We start from the raw sequence: 17,054 nt of genomic DNA, 5'->3' as shown, positions 1-17,054 counted from the left end.
CTGGTTCCTGATCCGATGTCCAGTTTAGTCGTTGGCTAACCTTCAGTGGGGTTTAAGTTTTAGTCGACATTGATCCGGTTCCACATCGCCCCGCTGACAGTGATGAGTCTGTGCGGCTCCAGTTCCAAAGACTCAACCCCCCTCTGTGGGGCCTTTAGGTTGTTCCACAGGTTTCCATGAAGCGACCATCGTCTGAAGGTTTGGTTCCACATCCACCGTTCATGATCTTTGCTTACTTCAGTCCGCCTCGGAGCATCGTTCCGACGTTTGTCCACTGTCCCAACGGAGAATCCGTCCTGGATGTCGGAATCTGCAGAACGTTTCAGCTTCAGATCTGAAGTTCTCAGGAAGCGTTTGTTTACAGATGAGTAAAGCATTGAAGTTAAATCCTCTGCAGGGAGGCGTCCCGTCACTCTGCCGGGCGTTAAAAACTCAAACGGTCCAGGAGGAAACCTGCTGAAGACCAGACCAAACATTTTACATTTATCATTTTCAGCTTGTTTCATCTTCACACTAAGCCTTAATATTTAGTTTAATAAATTCATTTTTGTAACAACTAAAAGGTTTTTTAGAATTAGTTTTTAATACAGCTAAAGTTGAATTTAAAGTTTTAGACCAAGAGAAGGTCTGAAAGGAAAGATTGGTCTAGAAAAGAGAAAGAACGAGGACAGGAGAAGATTTAGAGGAACGTCTGAGGAAAAGAAAGAATCTACAGGAACCAGACAGAAAGATCCATGCAGCAGAACTTCAAGACAGAACCAAAAAACCCGAACCAGCGAGGAACAGACTGGTTCAACACTAAAGACCAGAGAAGAACCAGAAAGATCCAAAGTGAAATGAGAGATCAGAGGGTCTAAATGTGAGAACATTGACAGAAAAGAGAAGATTCCACATGAACAGAACCCGAGTGGACCCAGGAGAACTCCAGTGTTCTGTGACAGAAAGACCCACCCAGACATGCAGCACCAACACGGGTGTATGTGACGGGTGGAGCATGCAGTCCTCCCTCATCTACAGCTCCCTGGTTGTGGGCTGGGCTTTCACAATCATGGACACGACCGCACCAACAGAACCACAAGATCCAAGCCTTCAGACCAGTCGGTGTCCAATGATCCACCATCAACGATAAACTAGTGAACCATCGATCACGACTGAAACCCTTTCAGAGTCCAGAGGACCTTTGATGTTCTGAACCAGCTCAGTAAAACGGCTCAACCACGGCGGGAAGGCCGAGCACACGGACGTCATGAAGGAATAAAAAAATAAAAATTGGTCTTACCTTTCGTAGCACCACCTGAAAAAAAAAAAACATGACCTACCGATCCAACCACAGAAGAAGAACAGAATCTCTGATGGACCTCCAGACCAGAACTTCACTGATTCAGCTCCAGCCCAACAACCACAACCTCTGCGGGTCAGAACAGCTTCAAACTACAGACTTGCAGGAACCCAGCAGGAACAGAACCTTCCTGAAGATCTGATCCTGACCAGACTGGACTCAAAAATGTAAAACCTGACCCTGAACCTCGACCTTAACCTAACAGACAGGAAACGGCGTTGAAGGTGACTCTACCACAGATGAGGAGGAACTTGGTGGACCAGGATCCAAGAGAACCAGACAGACCATAAAACATTTAAAACTTGTAAGTGATCATCGCAATGATCAACCATCGATCAACGGGCGCAAAAACGTCGCAAAAATGGACACAAAAGCATAACGCTGAAAGTAGAGAGGCGGCACGGCGCCAGAAGGTGGTAGAGAGGCGGGAACGGCGCCAGAAGGTGGTAGAGAGGTGGCACGGCGCCAGAAGGTGGTAGAGAGGTGGGAACGGCGCCAGAAGGTGGTAGAGAGGTGGGAACGGCGCCAGAAGGTGGTAGAGAGGCGGCACGGGGGACTGAATGGAAAGAAAGCAGGAGAGTTTGATGGACATCCCTTCAGAGGACTCCGTGAGGGGTAATGTGGGTGTGTGCATTAAAACCAGTGTCTCACATACCTTCATGAAGATCACTCCAAAATGGAAGCGAGCGCGCAAATGGAGAAGTCTGGTCCACGCTGAAGAAAATTCTGGAACTTTTAAATCGGAAATCTAAGACCTACAGACTGATAAATCCTGGATGCGTGTTCTAGAATCCAGAACTGATTCCATTTTAGTTTACGGCCGCAAAACGCAGTTTCTATTCAGGAACTCCATGGCAGGAGGTCAGACAGGAAACAAAGTTTCAGCTGCAGCTACCGATCTGAAGATCTGCAGCTCCCAAAGACGGCAGCTGAACAGATCCTGAATCCAGAAGTTCCATCCTCATTGTGACCAATCAGATTCATGGAAAGGAAGTCACCTTCAATGCAAGCTTAGAGACGGAGGAACAGAGCGGCGTGGCGGCCAAAGCAGGAAACAACGACTTACCGGCTGAAGATCTTCCTGCAAAAAAAAATTAAAATAAAAATCAGTAAAAATCAGTTCTTTAGGAATGAATTAAACAAACATGGTTCTGTCTATTAACTTTAAATACCTCTTTGTTTTAGTCTGTTTGTGCTCCAGGTCCACTTCATTTTCCTGAGCAAGGCATCCTGGGAAAGAGAAGAGAGCAGCCGTGGTTACTCAGCAGAAAACTCTTCACTTCCTGTAGGAGTTTAAACATGGCCGACGGACACCGGAGCATTTAAGGAAAATAGAAACACTATAGAATCTAGAAATGGTGTCAAACTGCAAAAACGTCCCTTTTTTAAATCCAGATTGGTTTTGTCTAAGGACTTAAGCTAAACATTAGAAACATCTTGGTTCTCAAAGTTCTACTGCTTCACTGATTCTATTTAGGATTTTTTCTACAGAAAATCTGTTGAAATGAAAATCTGACAGAAGCAGGAAGCAGCAGCTGACTCCGTCCTGGAGCCTCTGAGCACCGGTTATTACTGTGTGTGAGTATCAATGATCCAGAAGAGGTTTGAATTGATCAGAACCTCCTCCTGGTTCTCATGTTCTCCATGAAGGAACCTCTGAAGTTCTCCCAGCAGCTCCAGAGAAAAACTTCCCATTTGACCCCAAAGTTCCGGTTTTTCACCAACAACCCAGCAAAGAGAAGAAGAACTGACCTGCAACTCTGCCTCAGACCCGCAGAACCGAACCGCTCGGACGCACCTGGACCCACTCACCTTAATGAGCTCTCTGCAGCAGGTGGAGCATCACGTGATCAGACGCACTTCCGGGATGACGACCAGTGTCTTGGAACCTTCGACAGTGACGTCATGCATCTGTCTGAAGCCCACCAGGAACCCCCCCCCCCCCCCTTATTCAAAAATAAGAAATACAATAAATAAATAAAATAAAAAAGCCGCTCAGTCGGTTTTTGAAGCCCCGCCTGTTGATCCAAACTCCGCCCGGTGGGCGGGGCTTGTTGGAGGAGGAGATCCAGACCAACTTCACAGCTTTTAATGTGAAAGGGAAGAAAACAACACGACTCCAAATAATCACTTAGGTGCGTTTTAATAATCATAATTATTATAACGACAAAAGTTATAATAAAAATAAAAGTGGTTTTTAGTCTCCGCGTCTGTAATGTTCTCTATGTTAAACTGTGACTGAGCAGCTTTTAAGCTCTTAATCTTATTTATTCCATATTTATTTATTTGATTTCTTATTTTATAATATATATAAATACAATATACAGATAGTTCCATACATATTTGCATAAATATTAAAAAAGTTTAACTTGTTACAAACTCAAAACAACATAAAACAAATGAAATTAAAACTTAATGTAGGGATCTGCCAGTTGGAAATAAAACATTTAAAGGTTTGAAGTTAATTGATTTTTGATCATTTGTGGATGTTTATTTTTTGTTAACTATATTTTTAAATCAGTTTCTTTAACATTTTTAGGAAGGGGGATTTTACTCGACCATTTTCATATTTTGCTCATATAATATATAATGTTTCATTTGTCATCAAAGACAAACTCTGTCCTTTGTGTGGATTTTTGACCCAAACATGCTCTGATTCTCACAGCTGTCAGCCTCCGTCTGCTTCTGTTTGTGTTGCAGCTGCTGCTTGTGTCCTGAACTTTGTGAGTCTCTCTGCGCCACACGTGTGTTTGGTTCCCGTGTTCTCAACATTTCTGCAAACTCACCCTGATGAAGATGAGCAGCTTGGAGGAAGAGGAAGCAGAGCCCTTGGACATGTGACCGGTCCAAACATCAACCAGACAGGACTGGCAGACCCAAAGCCAGATAGTAGCTGCACTGCATTATGGGAAACTGAGTTTGTTCTCTGGCAGACCCAAAGCCAGATAGTAGCTGCACTGCATCATGGGAAACTGAGTTTGTTCTGGAGAGGACCTTCAGAGTCTCTGCTGGACATGGAAGACCGTCCTCCAGAACCGGTCCTTCTCTGACGTTCTACACTTCTTTAAGCTCTGCAACCTTCAACTCATGTGAAAGAGCGATGACTGACCCAGAACCAGAACCAGAACCAGAACCAGGAAACATCTGAGTTTATTTAAACTCCCCACATTTGTACATCGATTTAAAACGTTTTTTAAAACACGGATCCTCTTGGTGGAAGACATGATCTCTCCAGGACGCAGGTTCTCCTGGTTCCTCGGGTTCTTTCAGAACTCCATTCAGGTGTGAGTGTATGTCTGTGGTGGATAAACCCCACATTCACCTGACAGCAGCTGGGATAGGCTCCAGCAACTGGAGTGGAGTGTGTGCTGCTGACTGGACTCGAACCCACAACCAGAGCAGGAAGAGACGTTCAGGAGCTCCAGAAGAGATGATTGGACAATCTGCTGGATTCCCAGAATTCACTTCGCTGCAGCTTCAACATTTATTCTTCCTTCTCGTCAGTCATGTACATCAAACACCAAACAGAAATCAAGGCTGTGAGGAAGACGAGATGAAGGTTCTTCATCTGAAACTCTGAAACCCACGCAGACCCCAAACGCACCATCTTCAAACACCAGCTTGAACTCAAACCCACCTGAGTCAAAGTCTTTCCTTTACAGATGAGGTTCCATCGTCGGGCCCTCAGAGGCCCGGCTCAGAGCCGGTTCTGTGACGTTTGGATCCCGAGTCACATCAACCAGCAGATCAAACACAACCAACGTGTTCCTGTTCAGAACCGAGCTTCAGCTCCACGAGACGTTTTTACGTCGTTTTTGCTTTGATGGCAGAATGATCTACTGTGGCAACAAACCCAACGTGGAGGACATCCTCGCTCGTGGGACGTCCTCGCTCGTGGGACAGCCTCGCTGGAGAACGCCGGGTCTACAGAGGGTCATGTTCTAGAATCACAGGTCCGTTTGTTCCAGCAGGAACTCCTAAGTTGAGGGAACCTTCCTGAAACGCCTTTGGAAAACATGGCGAGCTGCACTTCCTCACAGCGAACACCAGGGGGCGTCAACAAACGCTACGGACTCAGAGTGGAGAACAGAAAAAAATGCAGACGTGAAGATTTGTTAACGCTGCCAACAAACACCACGTCTCCCACGGTAACGCTCCAAACGTTCTCCGTTCAGGTGGAACGGCTCGGGAACACCGTTGGTGGAGGAAGACCCCGCTGCTGCAGCAGCTGTGGCCCCGCCCACAGCTGCTGCAGCAGCTGTGGGCGGGGCCACAGGGAACAGGTGCTGGTTAAAAACGTATAAAAGTTTTAATAAGTAGAGGGCACAGTGTTGAGTCTGCCCAGCAGGGGGCGGAGCTTCCCCCTCATTCAGTCAGCTTCCCGTTTTCCAGTCAGGCAGCAGCACGGACAGCCCCCCCCCTGCTGGGGGTCCTCGCTCATTTCTGGCTGTCTGTCCTCTGGGTCCATGTTTTAGGACACGGGCGAGGTTTAATAGAGCGCTGGTTGGTGATTGGGTCAGAGTACATTGGGGGGGGGGGCTCCGGCCCGCGGCGTCTGAGCTGCAGCCGGTCAGTCCTTCGCCTCTGGACTTTGCGCCTCGTGATTGGCTGCCCCGTCAGTGTGGAGATCCTCTGTGGGAGTGACACAAGACAGTCAGCTGACCCCCCCTGTAGCCAATCAGAGCGGAGACACGGCGCCGCCTGTCGCCTGTAACGCTGACAATAAAGAATTATTCAAAGAAAACACTGTGGGGGGTGGGGTGACTTTTAGAACATTGCTGACCCCCCAACTTAAAGGACCCTTCATTTGATTTCCTGCTCTCCCCCCCGTTAGGTCTGTGTCCCCTTAAGTTCTAATTTCCAAACAGACCCTGAACGCCTCATGTCTGCAGCGGTCAGACGTGCTGATTGGACGAGTCCAGCCAATCACAGCCTGCGGCGTGTGGGGGAGGGGGTGTTCCATACCTTGTCTGGGGCCGGAGTGGTGGTGGGCGGGTCCTCCTGCTGGCCCCTCCTTGTGATTTGTCAGCTCCTGCCCCAGCTGCTGGCTCTCGCCCCTGACAGCGGGGGATTGGCGAGGGGGCGGCGGCCTCTCTGGCCTCTGGGCGTGGTTGTAGAGCCCCTTCCACATTCTAGAACCATCAAGGCTCACAAGTGACTTTTGAATTGAAAACAGAGGAAGAGGGCGGAGCATCATGTGTGGGGGCGGGGCCTCACTTGAAGCAGTAGGGCGTGGTGTTGGGCCTCAGGACGCCCTGGCTCTGGCTCAGCTCGGCCTGGTACAGCGGGTTGGTGAACTGGGCTCGGTCCTTCCACAGCTGAGGCCAGACGGAGTGAGCGCGCTCACGGAGCCTGCAGTCATGCACGCACACGTGCACTCTCATCAGCACAGCCCCCACCCTTTGATCTGTTTTCAACGCCGTCTTTTCATTCTGATGACGCCGTTTTTAGCTCAAATTAAAAACCTGTGTGGTTTTCTAGGACATAGTTTCTGCAGAGCGGCAGGAGTTCATTAGAAATTCACCTCTGAGTTGGGGTGGAAGTAAGCCTCGCCTTATTTCCCATCATCCTCTTGTTTACACTCTCTCCCACTAGCTTACAGCCCCTCACCCCCCAACCTTACATTAGCAACGCAGCAGTCTCGCAGCTATCTGATCCGGTTCTGATCCAGATTCCAGGAAAACAAAGACTTTAATTTGTCTGCATAAGAAAGGGGCGGAGCTGGGAGGCATTGACTCCGCCCATCGTGGCTTCTGCGTAACAACTGAGCGTTTTCCAGCAGCATTTTTTCGTCGGCTCCTGATTCACATGGACTAGAAATAGAAATACATTCATCAGAATCTTAAACTCGGTTCTCCGTCACCAGAACAAATGCTGCTGGAAACCCAAACCCAGCCTTTTCTTTGGACTGGGTCTCTAAAGCGGTCCGGTCTTCCCGGGCCCAGAACCTTCAGGAACGTAAAGCAGAATGGCGGTTCCGGTGCCAGACGACGGCGTACCTCATGTCTCTGCGCTCCTTCTCACAGTTCCCCAGGAAGCTGCCGAACTGACAGGAGTACACGTGCGCGCGCACGGCGATGAGGAAGCGCTCGTTGAACTGGAAGGCACACGGGAACTGCTCGGACAGCTGCCACACACACTCCAGGAACTGGTCCATGACGGGGGACACCTCCTTGGGGTCCCCATCCAGGTGGGCGTACCTGCAGAGCAGCACCCATGACAAACTGTCCTGGGGGGTCTCAGCATTTACCTGTCGGTCTTTCTGAGACCCGGATCAGTCGGAACCGACCTGTGGGAGAACTTGTGACCAAAGGAAACCCAGTCCCTCTCAATCAGCAGCTGAAGGAGACGAGGAGAGAAAGGTCAACATCAAGAACCCAGCAGGTTTGGGTTTGAGGAGGTCCGGTTCTAGAGCGTGTGGGTCACCATGAGTCCTTTGATGGTTCTGTAGAACGGGTCCAGCAGGATGCTGGCCACAGAGCAGGCCTGTGCTGTCCGGTCCCAACCGTCAGAGCAGTGGACCAGAACGCTGACGCCTTCGTCTGCCACCGCCTGGACCAGAACCAGAACACCAGAGCGAATCAATGAAGGGGTCTGTGCCAGCGTGGCTGTGGGCCTGCATTATGTGCTATATATTGTGTGTGTGTGAATTGTGTCTGTGTTGTTTTTGTGTCGTGTCTTTGTGTTGTGTTTGTGTCTTTCTTTGTGTTGTGTCTGTGTTGTGTTTCTGTCGTGTCTTTGTGCTGTGTCAGTGTTGTGTGTGTTTGTGTTGTGTGTCTTTCTTTGTGTTGTGTCTTTGTCGTGTCTTTGTGTTGTGTGTGTATTGTGTCTGTGTTGTGTTTGTGTCGTGTCTTTGTGTTGTGTTTGTGTCTTTCTTTGTGTTGTGTCTGTGTTGTGTTTGTGTCGTGTCTTTGTGCTGTGTCAGTGTTGTGTGTGTTTGTGTTGTGTGTCTTTCTTTTTGTTGTGTCTTTGTCGTGTCTTTGTGTTGTGTGTGTATTGTGTCTGTGTTGTGTTTGTGTCGTGTCTTTGTGTTGTGTTTGTGTCTTTCTTTGTGTTGTGTCTGTGTTGTGTTTGTGTCGTGTCTTTGTGCTGTGTCAGTGTTGTGTGTGTTTGTGTTGTGTGTCTTTCTTTGTGTTGTGTCTTTGTCGTGTCTTTGTGTTGTGTGTGTATTGTGTCTGTGTTGTGTTTGTGTCGTGTCTTTGTGTTGTGTTTGTGTCTTTCTTTGTGTTGTGTCTGTGTTGTGTTTGTGTCGTGTCTTTGTGCTCTGTCAGTGTTGTGTGTGTTTGTGTTGTGTGTTTTTCTTTGTGTTGTGTCTTTGTCGTGTCTTTGTGTTGTGTGTGTATTGTGTCTGTGTTGTGTTTGTGTCGTGTCTTTGTGTTGTGTTTGTGTCTTTCTTTGTGTTGTGTCTGTGTTGTGTTTGTGTCGTGTCTTTGTGCTGTGTCAGTGTTGTGTGTGTTTGTGTTGTGTGTCTTTCTTTGTGTTGTGTCTTTGTCGTGTCTTTGTGTTGTGTGTGTATTGTGTCTGTGTTGTGTTTGTGTCGTGTCTTTGTGTTGTGTTTGTGTCTTTCTTTGTGTTGTGTCTGTGTTGTGTTTGTGTCGTGTCTTTGTGCTGTGTCAGTGTTGTGTGTGTTTGTTTTGTGTGTCTTTCTTTGTGTTGTGTCTTTGTCGTGTCTTTGTGTTGTGTGTGTATTGTGTCTGTGTTGTGTTTGTGTCGTGTCTTTGTGCTGTGTCAGTGTTGTGTGTGTTTGTTTTGTGTGTCTTTCTTTGTGTTGTGTCTTTGTCGTGTCTTTGTGTTGTGTGTGTATTGTGTCTGTGTTGTGTTTGTGTCGTGTCTTTGTGTTGTGTTTGTGTCTTTCTTTGTGTTGTGTCTGTGTTGTGTTTGTGTCGTGTCTTTGTGCTCTGTCAGTGTTGTGTGTGTTTGTGTTGTGTGTCTTTCTTTGTGTTGTGTCTTTGTGTTGTGTGTGTATTGTGTCTGTGTTGTGTTTGTGTCTTTCTTTGTGTTGTGTTTGTGTCACACACACCCTGGCGATGAAGACTCCGGCGTCCAGGATGGCTTTGATGTGTTTCAGCCATCCCGAGTTCTCCAGCCCCCACAGGAAGTCGCTCATGGACGGGGAGCGCATGTCGCCCACTGCAGGAGAGGAGGAGTCATGACACGTGGCAAGGCAAGGCAAGTTTATTTGTATAGCACAATTCGTACACAAAGTAATTCAAGGTGCTTCACAAAACAGAAAAATGCATTAAAATCACAATACATCATAGAAATAATCAACATAAAATTTACTTTAAAAGAAAAGAAAAAAAAAAAGATTTAAAAAGAAAGGAAGGAAAGAAAAGTGCAGATAGGACCTTTCAGTCATATACACGGCTAAACAGAAATGTTTTGAGTCTAGATTTGAACATGAACACAGAAGAGGCCTGTCTTACGACTTCAGGGAGGCTGTTCCAGATTTTAGCTGCAGAATATTGAAACGCTGATTCCCCTTGTTTAGTTCTGACTCTGGGAATCAACAGGAGGCCGGCCCCTGAGGTCCTCAGAGTACGAGATGGTTCATATGGCACTAACATGTCAGAGATGTACTTTGGTGCGTGGCCATGGAGAGACTTGTACACAAGCAGAGCTGCTTTGAAGTCTATTCTTTGAGGTACAGGGAGCCAGTGCAAAGACTTGAGCACAGGACTAATGTGATCATACTTCCTGGTTCTGGTCAGGACTCCAGCAGCAGCATTCTGGATGTACTGAAGCTGTTTTACAGCTCGTTTGGAGAGGCCGATGAGCAGGCCGTTACAGTAGTCTAACCTGCTGGAGACAAATGCATGGATAAGTATCTCCAGGTCTGGCTTTGACACTATGTTTTTGATTTTGGCAATGTTTTTCAGGTGGTAAAATGCCGCTGATGTTACTGACTTGATATGGCTGTTAAAGTTCAGGTCAGAGTCCATGATTACCCCTAGATTTCTGACTTGATTTGAGGGTTTAAGAGACAGAGAATGAAGGTAGCTGCTGACAATTTCTCTTTGTTTCTGTGGGCCAAAAATAATAACTTCGGTCTTGTCTGAGTTTAGCTGGAGAAAGTTGTTCTGCATCCACGCACTGATCTGTTGGAGGCAGTGGTTGAGTGAATCCACCGGCCCATATTCACCTGTTGTCAGTGACACATAGATCTGAGTATCATCTGCATAGTTGTGATAAGATATGTTATTACTGCGTATTAACTGCCCTAGTGGCAGCATGTAGAGGTTGAACAGAAGGGGTCCCAGGATTGATCCCTGGGGCACACCACAAGTCAAGGCCATGTAGTCTGAGACACAACTCCCAATTTCAACAAAATATTTCCTGTCTTCTAGATAAGACTTGAGCCAACTTAGGGCAGATCCAGAGATGCCAACCCAGTCTTGGAGTCTGTGCAAAAGGATCCCATGATCAACAGTATCAAAGGCAGCACTCAGGTCTAACAGGATTAAGACAGAGACTTTTCCATCATCAGTGTTCAGGCGGATGTCGTTGGTTACCTTGATAAGAGCAGTTTCTGTGCTATGATGGGGTCTAAAACCTGACTGGAAAACATCAAATGAATTGTTTAATAAGAGAAAATCAGTGAGCTGTTGGTAGACAACTTTTTCAAGGACTTTTCCTAAAAATGGCAGATTAGAGATAAGTCTGAAATTATTCAGTACAGTGGGATCAAGACCGCTTTTCTTCAGGAGAGGTTTAATGACTGCAGTTTTTAAGGCCTCTGGAAATATTCCAGATTGAAGAGACATGTTAACTATTTAATTAATTGATGGCAACACACTGTTCAGGACTTTAGAAATCTAGTGGGTAACACATCAAGGCAGCATGTAGACGAGCTCAGACGGGTGATGGTCTCTTGGACAGTTTGGTCAGTGACAGGTACAAAGTGAGTCAGCTTAGAGTGAGTACACGTGCACTGCAGCGTGCGCAGACGTGCACTACAGCGTGCACGGGCGGCTCCACTGACCGTCGATCAGCTTCTGCTGGCTGCTCCTCATCACGTGGATGTTCTCGATGCCGATGAAGGTCAGACGGATGTTGGTGTAGTGGTCCTCGTTCTCGTAGCCTTTTCCCGCCGCTCGGTTCGCCATGGCGTTCAGCTGCACACATGTTAGCGTTTGGACCGTGCAGGGCAGGTGTGTGCGTGTGCGTGTGCGGTGACCGTCACCTTTGGCCTGGTGTCCACGACGTAGATGAAGTCGCTGCCGGGGTTGGCCTTCATCACGGCCTGCAGCATCATCTCGTCCTCCTGACTGCGGCCGCTGAAGCCCGACAGCGGCTGACTGCAGCGACACACGGCAGCCTGCGGGGGGAGCTCTTCATCATCCTCATCATCCTCACTGTGCTTGTGTGTAACCCGGGTGAACCACCCCTCCCTCTGTCCTATGTTAGCATTGCTTCTGTGTGCTGCTTCACTCGGTCATGTGACTTCCGTCGGCCAATAGGGCCTGATGCAACTGTGTGGGGGGAGGGGGGACTGTGAGTGCATTGTTTATGCTAGCTTTAGCCTTAGCCTCACCCGTTACATTGGTTTCTATTTAGGTTAGCATGGATGCTAACGAGCTCCTGCTAGCCTAGCGTACTCCAGTGTGCGTGGGTACGTATGTGCATGCGTGTGTGTGCATGTGTGTGTGTGCATGTGTGTGTGTGCATGTGTGTGTGCATGCGTGTGTGTGTGCATGTGTGTGTGCATGTGTGAGTGTGCATGTGTGAGTGTGTATGTGCATGTGTGTGTGCATGCGTGTGTGTGCATGTGTGAGTGTGCATGTATGTGTGTGCATGTGTGTGTGTGCATGTGTGAGTGTTCATGTGTGAGTGTGCATGTGTGAGTGTGTATGTGTGAGTGTTCATGTGTGAGTGTGCATGTGTGAGTGTGCATGTGTGTGTGTGCATGTGTGAGTGTGCATGTATGTGTGTGCATGTGTGTGTGTGCATGTGTGAGTGTGTATGTGTGAGTGTTCATGTGTGAGTGTGCATGTGTGAGTGTGCATGTGTGTGTGTGCATGTGTGAGTGTGCATGTATGTGTGTGCATGTGTGTGTGTGCATGTGTGAGTGTGCATGTATGTGTGTGCATGTGTGTGTGTGCATGTGTGAGTGTGTATGTGTGAGTGTGCATGTGTGTGTGTGCATGTGTGAGTGTGCATGTATGTGTGTGCATGTGTGTGTGTGCATGTGTGAGTGTGCACACCACTGACCAGAGTGTCCTGGTGGAAGTAGGACAGAACAGGAAATCGCCCTCGGCTTCGGAACCTGGCGCTGCCCACAATGACGGTGGGCGTGGCCGACTTTGGGATGAAGAGCTGGGAGGGGTAGGTGTCGCACACCTGCGGGGAGATGAAGGCGGAGCAGGTGAGTGTGACACGTGTTCATAGAGGAGTGCTGCCACCGTTCCTCTTCTGATGTTTGAACCAACGGGAACTGTTGCATGTGAGGAAGAGGAAGATACAGAGAACAGATCATGAAGCATCAATCAGCCCTTTGATCTATGACCAATCAGCTGCAGGAGAAACAAAAATCTGCGTTCCTTCACAGGAAAGCTGGCAGCTGGAGAACGTCCTTCTCTTGTGGTTCTCTGGTCGTTGGAGGACATTGCCCTCTGGTGGAGGACGCCAGCCACTACAGAAGTGACGGTTCCTGCAGACGTGACGGTTCCTGCAGACGTGACGGTTCCTGCAGACGTGACGGTTCCTGCAGACGTCATGGTTCTTGCAGACGTGACGGTTCCTGCAGACGTCACGGTTCCTGCAGACGTCACGGCTCCTGCAGACGTGACGGTTCATGCAGACGTCCGGTCTCCACTTACCCTGAATTCACTGTTGGCGGGCGTGGAAACCCACAGGTTGTTGGGAACGCCCATCCTCCTGTAGTCCGCCATCAGGTCCAGGAATTTCCAGGACTCCTCGCGCTCCTCCTTGTTCACGCTGGGGTTGAAGGACAGACAGAAGAGCTCGCTGTACTTCTCTGAGGAGGAAGAGGAGTTCACGTCTTCATCACAGAGCAGCCTCAGGACACAAAGGCGCAGGCGGACTCAGACCTGGTCGCGTCAGACGGACCAAAGAGGCGTGGACGTCCAGACAGTCTTTCTCCTGTGGGATGAAGATGTGGAAGAGCCGGAAGTCTTTACAGCGCAGGATCAGCTGACCTCCTGAGGGCGTGGCGGGAGGCTTCTCCACGCCGTGGACCATGCTGTGCAGAACCTGTTCCACACGGAGAACCAGAGGAACGGAGAAGGTTTACGCTTTTACGCAGGTGTGTGTCCGCTCTGACCGTTCAGACTTTCCCACATGAACCACTGCTGTATCACGTTTACATCACGTTTACATCACGTTTACATCACGCATACGGCGCACAGATGACGTCCAAACGGCGTAATCGACACACGAATTACTGATGAATGAAATGATTTCATCACAGCTCCTGCTAAACGTCTGAGGAGACGGAGAGACGTGGAGGTCAGAAGGAAACGTTGGAGGAGAGCCCCCGTTTGCCCGCGTCCTCACATTAGTTTCAGGGGGCGGGGCCACAGCCTCTGGATCTGTGATGTCACAGAGCCTGATTAGTTTGATTAGTTCAAAACGGAAAAATCTGAATCTGGACTGGAATAGTTTCAACGCAGACGCTGAAGGAAGTTCACAGGAAGTCATTCCATTGCCATTTTCTAACCAGATGGACGCCGCCATGTTGGAGCCAGACGTCAGGCAGTGATGGATCAGAGTTGGTCTGAATGAACGTTTCTATGGCAACCACTCTCACCAATCAGGAGTGAGCCTGTTGGAAGGCCACACCCCCAACACTTGAATGCAGGCTACACGAAATCTGTCAAACGTTTTGAGCGTTGTGGAGGCCAGCAGGCTCCGCCTACTTTTGATGAGGGATCTGAATGGTCAGTTTGTGATGGAAAAAAACGAAAATCCAGAACGGTTCTACTGACCAATAGAACAACGGAGGAACAGCTGTTTGTTTCTCTGTAGACGCATGTGGGATTTTGGCTTCTTGGAGCCACTTCCTGTTTGGAACGCCAGGGGGGGAGGAGTCACAGTTCTCAGATACAGTCGACGATCTAAACTCGACTATGTCCATTTTTGGGACGTTTTTAAGGAGGCGGAGTAAACTCAGATCAGTGTGGCCGACTGAAAATGACATAAACCCTGGTGGACATAACTCGTCCGTCCGTCTGAGACCGCAGAGACGTCCATCAGCGGCCCGGGGCGGAGCCGGTCAGGAGGTTGGCTTCCTGCTTACCCACGTCTCCCTGCGGCTCTCGGGGTCGTTCTCCACAAAGATGGTGTGCGTGGCGGACAGGTACAGGGTCCCCACACGGGCTTTCCTCTGACCCGAGGACCGGTCCAGGAGACGGACGTGTTCCACCTGAGACACAGGACAGGAGGTTGAAACGGCGAGTCTGTCAGGGTTCAGGTAGTTTCAGGTGTTGCTCAGACGCGTGATCGTCAGATCTGGCAGAACCACACGGGTCGGATCAGGGTCCGCTTTAAGGGAATGAAACGCTCAGAGATTGGAAAAATGAGAAAATAAACTACAAATGAACAGACTGTAAACTTAATTATTGAACATTTGATGAATAAAATTGTAAATACAAATTAAAAAAAGTTAGAATTAAATAAAGACTTGAATAAAAAAGTAAATCAAAAATAGAATCATTATTTTTGGTAACAGCTTTAGGTCTAAAGTTTTTTGTAAATTTAAGTTTGAGATTTTTTACATTTATTTCAAGTTTAAAAAATATTTGTCTTCATATTTTTCAGTAATTCCAATCAGGTTTTGCACTTTCTCCTTTAAATGTGATTTTCAAACGATCCTGATGGAACCTCCCCAGAAGGCGCGCGCGGATGTTGCACAAAGCTCGCGCGCGCGCGCGCCTTCTGAGAACCATCCACCCCACAAGCTGGAAGCCTGATTCCATTATCGGACACTGGGTGCTCATCCCAAAGTTCTGGTTCCGTTCAGCCTCTGGAAATGAACCGAACCGGGATAAATAACGGGGGCCTGCAGGTGACCGCGACTGTCCCCCTCCTGAGATACCGGGACCGTGTTCATCCCGGTCCAATAACGGTGCCGTTACACCAAGACTCTCGCATCAATAAACTCCGGGATGAAGCGGAACAGAACCCGAACGGAAAGGACCCAAAGGGCGCGACCGTCCTTACCTTGGGTGTCCGGATGAGCTCCATCACCGACGGCCAAAATGGAGGAGGCGGAGAACCGGCCGTTCCGTTTTTGCTTTCGGTCCGTTAAACCCGCGGATTCACGCCGACAAACGCGCTCCGGTCTGGGCGGCGGCTGCTTCGGAGCTCCGCGGGGTTCCCCATGCTGGTACCGGTCCAGTCTCCGAGCCAGAACCGCTGCCCCTGCGCGCGAGACCCTCCCTTCACAATAGCAAGTGTTAGCATTTCCGGCTCCGACTTTCAAAATAAAACCCCGCTGAGCAAAAACGAGTTTAAGATCATTTCAGTCTCTGCAAGAACATTTTGTGTTTGATACAAAAAAAATCTTTATGTTTCCTGTTTTGTATAAATTTGTTATTTAAACAAAATTCTGTAATATTCGAGTTTATTTTGAAAAGGGACCAACTTCCGTCTTTCCATGGAGCCTTGAATTAAATTAGCATAAATAAACAATCCAGTTTAGAAAATAATACACTGACACAAACGCTGTGATGGTTCAGGTCTGTTTGTCTCCAAAGGAACCAGGACGACGGATCCGGATGAAGGACAGGATGAACGGGTCCGAGGATGGAGACACTTTGGACAAAACCCCCCTTCCATCAGTGGGAACACTGAAGGCCCGTACACACCGGGACGAATATTCGCCAGGCGTTATTCGCCAGCGTTTTTCGTCACGTTTTTTGTGTTCACACCCAGGCGATTTTCGCTGACGATGAGCCGAGCGAACATGCAATTTCATTCCCTGACATTAGATGGCGCTTAATGTAAAACAGAAATACTCCTGTACACAAGGTGGCGCTGCGCAACTTTACGCTTCTTAAAGTCGCTTTTCACTCAGAAGAAGAGAGCAAGTATTTACACGCTTGTCAGAATAATACAAAGAAAACATGAATATTTCAAGCATCAGTAGCTCCAACTGCTGCTTGGTTCGGGGATATTTTAGAATGTCTGTCATTATTTCGTCGCGGCTGTGTAGACGCTACTTGGCGTCTATCTTCTTCGCTGGTATGTTTGCTCAGAAAGGCAGTTTTGTGTTTGAGCGCCCCCAAGTGGTGTTTTACTGTAACTTCAGAAGCTCCAGACACGTGTGCAAAAGCGCCATTCTCATTGGTCGAATAGATCCATTAGACACGCGTCAAAAAAAAAAAACGAACCCGAGGCATTTTTTTTTTTGACGCGTGCCGTTTTTTCGCGTCAGTGTTTACACTCTCATTGGTGCCCTTTGTTTAGTCACGAGGCGTTAAACGTCGGCGAAAATCGCCGGCGAAATTCGTCCCGGTGTGAACGGGCCTTGAATGTGAAGCATCTTCCAGCAGGACAACGATCCAAACACGTCACCATGGCAACACAGGAGCGTCTACGTAACAAGCAGCCCGAATCTGGACCTCAATCCAACAGAGAATCTGTGGAGCTCTGGAAGAGAAAGCTGCTGCTGACCTTTGACCTCTGTCACTGGGACCAGGCAGCAGAAGCGGCTCCTGCAGCTCCATGCGGTTCTCGTCTGAGGGACGTTTCA

General features: G+C 48.5%; 1 protein-coding gene and 1 long non-coding RNA gene across 2 annotated transcripts; both read right to left on the bottom strand.

Moving 5' to 3' along the window:
• Positions 1 to 2,296: 2,296 nt before the first annotated feature.
• LOC144992464 (uncharacterized) lies at positions 2,297 to 3,156 on the bottom strand. Its single transcript, XR_013656442.1, has 3 exons — positions 3,092 to 3,156; positions 2,512 to 2,569; positions 2,297 to 2,420 (listed from the first exon to the last, which is right to left on the bottom strand). It is a non-coding gene; the product is annotated as an uncharacterized LOC144992464 (long non-coding RNA).
• Positions 3,157 to 4,472: 1,316 nt separating this feature from the next.
• mtmr7b (myotubularin related protein 7b) lies at positions 4,473 to 15,790 on the bottom strand. Its single transcript, XM_023953851.2, has 14 exons — positions 15,521 to 15,790; positions 14,598 to 14,723; positions 13,390 to 13,552; positions 13,159 to 13,316; positions 12,551 to 12,679; positions 11,523 to 11,657; positions 11,322 to 11,454; positions 9,360 to 9,469; positions 7,766 to 7,891; positions 7,629 to 7,678; positions 7,339 to 7,539; positions 6,557 to 6,691; positions 6,305 to 6,471; positions 4,473 to 5,971 (listed from the first exon to the last, which is right to left on the bottom strand). Exons 1-14 carry the CDS (start codon positions 15,542 to 15,544, stop codon positions 5,910 to 5,912), a joined length of 1,719 nt encoding a protein of 572 aa, XP_023809619.1. The 5' UTR covers positions 15,545 to 15,790; the 3' UTR covers positions 4,473 to 5,909.
• Positions 15,791 to 17,054: the final 1,264 nt, after the last annotated feature.

Source organism: Oryzias latipes, chromosome 1 (genome assembly GCF_053564925.1).
Source record: "Oryzias latipes strain Hd-rR chromosome 1, Olatipes_Hd-rR_3.1".
In the NCBI taxonomy this organism is placed as follows: Eukaryota; Metazoa; Chordata; class Actinopteri; order Beloniformes; family Adrianichthyidae; genus Oryzias; species Oryzias latipes.
Note: the sequence above shows the minus strand (reverse complement) of the source record. Positions and strands in the feature narration are given on the sequence as shown.